The sequence below is a fragment of the Theropithecus gelada genome, chromosome 7a, assembly GCF_003255815.1.
Source record: "Theropithecus gelada isolate Dixy chromosome 7a, Tgel_1.0, whole genome shotgun sequence".
Taxonomy (NCBI): Eukaryota; Metazoa; Chordata; class Mammalia; order Primates; family Cercopithecidae; genus Theropithecus; species Theropithecus gelada.
The window spans coordinates 31,763,117-31,771,022 of record NC_037674.1 but is presented as its reverse complement, the minus strand read 5'-3'; the positions used below and the strand labels follow the sequence as shown (position 1 = coordinate 31,771,022).

At 39.2% G+C, this 7,906-nt stretch overlaps 1 protein-coding gene across 1 annotated transcript in view; it reads left to right on the top strand.

The window, feature by feature from the left end:
- The first annotated feature begins 423 nt into the window (after window positions 1-423).
- The window catches only part of MNS1 (meiosis specific nuclear structural 1), a 33,572-nt gene continuing 26,089 nt past the window's right edge, over window positions 424-7,906 (top strand). Inside the window, exons 1-2 of the mRNA XM_025390055.1 lie at window positions 424-587; window positions 1,308-1,529. Of these exons, the coding sequence (XP_025245840.1) occupies window positions 585-587; window positions 1,308-1,529 (225 nt within the window). The 5' untranslated portion in view covers window positions 424-584. The remainder of the gene's footprint in view (window positions 588-1,307; window positions 1,530-7,906) is intronic.

Here is a 7,906-nt window from a genome sequence, read left to right as displayed (position 1 = left end):
CTACCTCAGTGCCTCACAACCCAGCAAAGGCGACAGCGACCTGGACTCCCACAGCTGAGGATTAAACCAGTCATCGTCTCTAGCAGAGCCTGGCTGACTAGGCATTTAGTGTGCAGGATGCTCCATGCGTGGAAATTGCCTTTGGCTCCAGGTATTAGGCAGTAGTTTGTGTATTTCTCTGTGCACAGTTTCCACAGGCCTGATCTTCGCTCCCAAACCCACTCAAACCACAGTTCGGCCGCTGGAGGGAAATCGAGCTTCCCTAGCCCACTGCAAAGTCCTTGGGGTCAGGCCACAATCTGAACGTCCCGCTTTTCTAGTTTAGACCTATAGAAGTAGCCCTCCTGCCCAGTTCCTAAGAAGCTCAATGCCGATTGGATCTTGCCGCGCCCAATGGGAGGCCACGCCCTGCGTGGGTCAGTCTTGGTCGAGCGGAGGGCGCGCAGCTCCACCGTTGCCAGGACGCCGCGTAAACACCCGAGCGCGCGCAGCCAGGTGCGCTCCTTGGGGCTGCTGGCTGCTGCGTTTGCGGCGGGAGGTGGTGGCCGCGGTCCCACGAGAGGGGATATTTTTCGTCAGCCAAGATGGTGAGCCAGTTGGGGGACTCGAAACTACTTGTTTATTTGTTGATTTAAGTCTAGTTTGGCGCTCATTTGCTTCTAAAAAAGGATTTTAAGTGCTTAATCTGGGCATTAATTGGGGAACTTGTATTTGCTTTCGGAGGCCTCAGGTCCTATTAGAAGGGACGCTCGCGGTGATTTCCAGCCTTTTTGGCTCTTTTCGGATAGTATATTAAATACATCTTTAAATCTGCCCAGTAGAACCTCTGAAGAAATAAGTAGAAATAAAGGTGTAGGAGAAAGCGAATGGATAAATAGCAGCAGCGAGTTGACCTGTTACACTTATATTAGGAAAACCTGAGCAGCTTCTGAACAGCAGTTTATGGCCCTGTGATGGTAGTCGTGGTGGTGGTGGTGGGTGGAATGAAGGGAGGAGAAATTCCCGGGTGGTAGTAAAGATATGGGTCTGTAGGGTGCGATTAATCCTAGCACAGCTATTTTTTAGCTGCAGAAACTTGGGTAAAGTTACTTTTCATGTCTCATCCATAAAATAGGAAATAATAGCAATACCTATTTGATCGATATGTGAACATATTTATCTACCACGTTTACTTTTTATTCGGTATACTCCTTTGAATTTAGGAAGGAAGCCAGGCTCTTTGTGTCCTTTGTTACTAAGGTTTATATCAATATATTTTTTTAGATTTTGGAATATCAAAATATGCATCTTTTTTTCTTCCATCGTAGGCTTCCAAAAGGAGAAATATGAGCTGTAGTGAAAGGCATCAGAAATTAGTAGATGAAAACTACTGCAAGAAATTACATGTCCAAGCGCTAAAAAACATCAACAGTCAAATCAGGAATCGAATGGTGCAGAATGAAAATGATGACTGTGTTGAGCGCAAGCAGTTTCTCAGATTATTACAAAATGAACAATTTGAGTTGGATATGGAAGAGGCCATTCAAAAGGTAAGTTTTTCTATTCATTGTTACATTTTGTTTTCTCCATTTTGCACCTTGGAAATGATGAAAGCGAGCTGCTAATGCTGGAAATGAGTAGATAAACAGCAGCAGCAGGTAAGGGATGCCGGATTGTGCCTCAGCTCATTGTAATCGGAAAGAGCTGGGTTTCTGGAGCCGGCCTGTCTTTGAATCCTACTACTGCTATACCTTAGCCACGGACCCCTGAGTAAGTTGCTTTTACTTTTTTTTTTTTTTTTCTTTTTTTTTGAGACGGAGTATTGCTCTGTCACCCAGGTTGCAGTGCAGTGGCACGATCTTGGCTCACTGCAACCTCCGCCTCCGGGGTTTAAGCGATTCTTCTGCCTCAGCCTCCCGAGTAGCTGGGACTACAAGCGCCTGCCACCTGGCCTGGCTAATTTTTTAATTTTTAGTAGAGACGGCGTTTCACCATAATTGACCAGGCTGGTCTGAAACTCCTGACCTCGTGATCCGCCTGCCTCGGCCTCCCAAAGTGCTGGGATTATAGGGGTGAGCCACCACGCCCGGCCTGCTTTTTTATGCTTTTTCTATAAAATGGGGAATAATAATAGTACCTCCTACTTAGGATTGTTTTAATAATGAGTTAATACATGCAAGGCCCTTGGAATAATGCCTGATATAGAATAAGCACTCAGATTTTTTTTAACATAAATATGAACTCAGTCATTACTACAAGTTTTGTTCATGTAAGTACAATTGTGTTGCCTTTCATAAATTTCTAAAAACAAAAGTTTAAGGGTGCCTTTAAAAAATTTACTGAAATTAACGTGTACATTATTAAGTGGTAGAAAATGAACACTTTGGTATATCTCAACATTTTAAGGGATTAAGGTGGTAGAAAAGGGAAACTAATAAGAATCGAGACATGACAGAAGTGAATTCTTATAAATACATGAAAGGTATTCTGCTATGTCAGTAGTTTTTGAGTACCTGCTGTATGTTAAACATTTTGGAGGATTTTGTGGAGAATAACAAAAGCAAATTTAAAAAATAGTATCCACCCTTCTGTGTTCCAAATTCAAAAGCTTAGATACGATTTTTTTTTTTAACTCTGCGAAAGCACATCTTAGGGGTTGGATATTTTTCCTATTCTTTTTATTATTTTTTTCTTTAATTTGAAAGAAAATCCCAGGTATCAACACCAACTCTTTCCTACATACTTAAGAATACATCTAACAAAATATGGATGTTTTCTTATATGGAGTACCATACTATTATCTCGCCCATTCCATAAACACATTTCTGTGATTGTGTCAAAAATCTGCTTTTACAGTTGGTTTGTTTTAACCAAGATCCAAGCAAGGTTCATACGCTGTATTTGGTGGTTATGTCTGTTTAAGTCCCTCTTAATTGAAAACAGCCCCTCCTTCACCTTTTTTTTTTTTTGACTTCATGTTTTTAGCTTGTTAAACTAAGCCAGTTGTTTTATCCAGTAGCCCACATTCTGAATATATATGTTTGCTTCCTCATGGTCCTTTAATTTATTTCCCTATCTGTTATATTTCCTCTAAATAGAACCTAGCCATAAAGACGCAGTTAGATTGCGGTCCACCTTTTTTGGTGAGAATACTCCATAGGTGAGGCTGTCCTTGTCATTGTGTCACAACAGGGAGCACATGAGGTCTGGTTGTTCCACTTTTAGTGATACCAGTATTGATCAGTGGGTTTAGGGAGACAGTCTGGTTTTTCCACTGTAAAGGTTCCCATAAACTTTCATCTGTGGTTTCACAAAAGAATTTTTTCTTTCATTAGTGGTTACAAAAACTGATTTTCTGATTCTTTTACTCCTTTCACATTTAATTAGCTGAAATTCCTTTGTAAAGAACGTTACCTCGGGCCAGTGCAACTGCTCACTCCTATAATTCTAGCACTTTGGGAGGCCAAGATGGAAGGATCGCTTGAGCCCAGGAGTTCAAGGCTGCAGTGAGCTATGATCTTGCCACTGCACTCCAGCCTGGATGACAGAGACCCTGTTCCCCTGCCCCTGCCCCACAAAAAAAAAAAAAAAGAAAAAGAAAAAGAACTTGTATTATTGACTAGGGTTATTTATTCTTACTGAAAAAGGAAACAGTTAATTTTCAGAGTAAAGAGTTGGTGTCCTATTTTCTTCCATTGGTGTCTACCTATCTTGTGGTTGTTTTATAAAATTTTGTTTTTAGTTTTTGATTTTGTCTCTTTTTAAAAATACCTTTATAGACTAATAGATATTTATGTACTTAATTGCATTTATTATTTTTGATGCTCAAATTATTTCATCCTTGGCCATTGGATGCCCTTTTATATTGCCTCTGTGTGTTTTTTTTTTTTGAGACAGAGTCTTCATCTGTCTTCCAGGCTGGAGTGCAGCCGCACCATCTTGGCTCACTGCAACCTCTGCCTTCTGGGTTCAAGAGATTCTCCTCCCTCAGCCTCCCAAGTAGCTGGGATTACAGGCCTGCACTACCATGCTAGGCTAATTTTTGTATTTTTAGTAGAGATGGGATTTCACCATATTGGCCAGGCTGGTCTTGAACTCCTGACTTCAAGTGATCCGCCTGCCTCGGCCTCCCAAAGTGCTTTGATTATATGTGTCAGGCACTGTGCCCAGCCCTCTGTGCCCTTTTGACAATATTTCCTTAATCTTTGATACCTTCCTTGCTTTCTGTCAAAACAAAATGTTCTAGGCTTGTGATAATTTTATGTGTCAACTTGACTGGGCCTTCGGGTTTCTAGGTATTTGATAAAACATCATTCTGGGTGTTTCTGTAGGTTGTTTTGGATGAGATTAGCATTTAAATCTGTAAACTGAGTATAAAGCACATTGCCCTCCCTAATATAGGTGGGCCTCATCCGATGAGTTGAAGGCCTGAATAGAACAAAAAGATTGACCTTCCTTTGAATAAGACAGAATTCTTCATGCCTGATTGCCTTTCAGCTGGGACATTTGCTTTTTTTTTCTTGTCATTGAATTGAAACTAAAACATTGGCTCTTTCTGGGTCTTGAGCCTGCTGGTTCTCAGGCTTTAGGACTCAAATGAGAACAAAACCATTAGTTCTTCAGCTTGCCAGCTCACCTTGCAGATCTTAGAACTTGCCTGCCTTCATAATCACTCACTCTAGAGAACCCTGACAAATACAAAGCTTATCTCTTATATTACACCTGGAATCAGCCATTGTGCTAGGAAGCCCTGTTATCATTTAGTGGAAATAATATTTCAAGAAAACTTGGGTGCTAGGTTTACTCATAATTCTTGGGTTATAATTGCTTCCAGGTCTTTTCAGTGAACAATCTTGGAAATATGCATATTTTTAACTTTTTATTTTGAGATAAGTTTAGATTTATAGGAGAGTTGCAAAAATAGTGTAGAGAATTTGCATATACCCTTCACCTGACTACTTCTTAACATCTTACATAGATGAAAATCATAAAAAAGTTATCAAAATAGAGAATTTACCTTTGATAGAATACTGTTAACTATGAGATTTATTCAGATTTCATCAGTTTGTCCACTAATGTCTTTTTTTGCTAGTTGAGGACCACAGATTGCATTTAGTTGTCATGTCTCCTTAGTTTTTAGCCTTGAGAGGAATATGACTATGTCCTGAGTCACATAGCATGCTGCTACAACTTCTGCTTTTCCAATTACAGATTAAATCCTCCTTATTCTTGTTCTGTAAATGATTAGGAAAGACACCAGATATAAGACCCCTCAAGATCATTACCCTTTCTCATGGAATGTTCCTTGGAATGCAACTAATTAAATTGCTATAATATATACACTGACCTTATATGGAAAATGTTGCAACCCTGTTAAGCTTCTCTATCTCTACCTATATAAGTGAAACCTTAACTTCCCCACGTTGGAACAATGACCCATTATTTTGCAGTTTGTGTTTCCTGAGTGGCTATCCTCAAGCTTTGCACTTGAATAAACTATAGTCATATATATGTACACACACACACACATATACATACACACACACACATATATATATATATATATATTTTTTTTTTTTTTTTTTTTTTGAGGCAGAGTTTCGCTCTTGTTGCCCGGGCTGGAGTGCAATGGTGCAATCTTGGCTCACTGCAACCTCTGCTTCCTGGGTTCAAGTGATTCTCCTGCCTCAGCCTTCCAAGTAGCTGGGATTACAGGCATGCGCCACCACGCCCGGCTAATTCTGTATTTTTAGTAGAGACGGGGTTTCTCCATGTTGGTCAGGCTGGTCTCCAACTCCCAACCTGAGATGATCTGTCCTCCTCCGCCTCTCAAAGTGCTGGGATTACAGGCATGAGCCACTGTGCCCGGCCAGTCATTGTTTCTCCTCCATTCTTTGTCTCCTCTAGTTTGTAAGAATTCTTCACTTTTTCCTGTCTTGCATGACCTTGACAATTTTGAAGAGTACACGTTAGTTGCTGTAGTAATTTTCAATTGCTAAGTAACAAATTACCACAAACTTAGCAGCTTAAAACGACACCCATTTATTATCTCAGTTTCTGCAAGTCAGAAATCTAGGTGTGGTGTAGCTGGGTTCTAAATATATTCCCGAGAGATAATTGAAGGCATATATCTACATAAAACTCATACATGAGTGTATATAGCAGCATTATTCATAACACCCAAAAAGTAGAAACAACCCAGATGCCAATCAGCTGATAAATGGATAAACAAAATGTGTTACATCTGTACAACGGAATATTACACAGCCATAAAAAGGAAAGAATTACTGATACATGCTACAACATGTTAAAAACATTATGCTAATTGAAATAAACCAGATACAAAAGGCCACATATTGTGTGAATTCATTTATATGAAATATCCAGAATATGCAAATCCATAGAGACAAAAAATAGATTAGTGGGTGGCAGGGATTGGGGGAAAAGGTGAGAGGAATAGTGAATGACTGCTAGTAGGTTACAGGTTTCTTTTGGGGTGATGTAAACATTCTGGAGTGTTGACATTTTATGCCACACACAAATGTAGACACGGATGTGCTATATATAGTGTGTACACACAATCTTCTATATAGATCTATGGCATTTATAAAAATATATTTATAACATGGCAGCTTTATAGCTGCCATTAGCACAGATGTTTATAATATATAGCAGAATTATTCATAAACGTCAAAATTTAGAAGCAACCAAGATGTCCTTCAATAGATAATGGATAAACTGTGATACATCCAGATAATGGAATATTATTCAGTGCCAAAATGAAATGAGCTATGAAGCCATGAAAAGATGTGGAGGAATTTTAAATGCACATTACTAAGTGAAAGAAGCCAGTCCAAAAAGGCTCCATTCTGTATAATTCCAACTATGTGACATTCTGGGAAAGGCAAAACTACGGAAACAGTAAAAATGTAAGTTGTTTTTTTAGGATTTTAGGTGAGGAAGGTTTGAATAGACCACAGAGGATTTTTAGGGTAGTGAAATGATTGTGTACAATACTATTATGGTAGGTACATATGATTACGCATTGCCGAAACCCATAGAACATGTACCACCAAGAATGAACCTTAATGTAAACTATGGACTTTGGGTGACAATGATGCATAGGTTTAAGTAACGTAAATACAGGTTTATTGAGTGTAACAAATGTACCAGTCTAATGGAGGAGGTTGATAGTAGGGGAGGCTGAGCATGTGTGGGGACAGGGAGTATATGGGAACTCTGTGTACTTTCTGCTCAATTTTGTTGTGAACCCAAAACTTCAAAGTCTTTTTTTTTTAAGGATCTGGAACGAAATAGTGGTTACAGGCACACAATATTGTGAATATACAAAATCATTGAATTGTGAATTGTAAAAGGTGAATTTTATGCTATATGAATTATATTTCAATTATTAAAAAATAACATGTACTAAGAATATTACATAAATAGCATCAAACTGTATGTAATCTTTTGGAATTAGCTTTTTTCACTTAGCGTAATTCCTGGAGATTCATCCAAGTTTTGCTTGCATTCTTTTTTATTGCTTCATTTCTTTTTATTGCTGAGTACTATCCCATTGTATGGATGTACCACAGTTTATTTGACCATTCACAGGATGAAGGATGTCTTGAGTATTTTCAGTATTGGCTATTATGAATAAATCTGCTGTAAACATTTGTATACAGGTTTTTAAATAAAAAGTTTTCATTTCCCCGGGGTAAATGGTTAAGAGGTGCAATTGTTGAGTTGTATGATAATTGCATGGAGGCTTTTTTTTTTTTTTAAAGAGACAGGGCTTGCTCTGTTGCCCAGCTGGAGTGCAGTGGCGTGATCGTGGCTTACTGCAGCCTTGAACTCCTGGTCTGAGGTGGTCCTCCCACCTCAACCTCCTGATGTAGCTAGAACTACAGATTTGTGCCACCACACC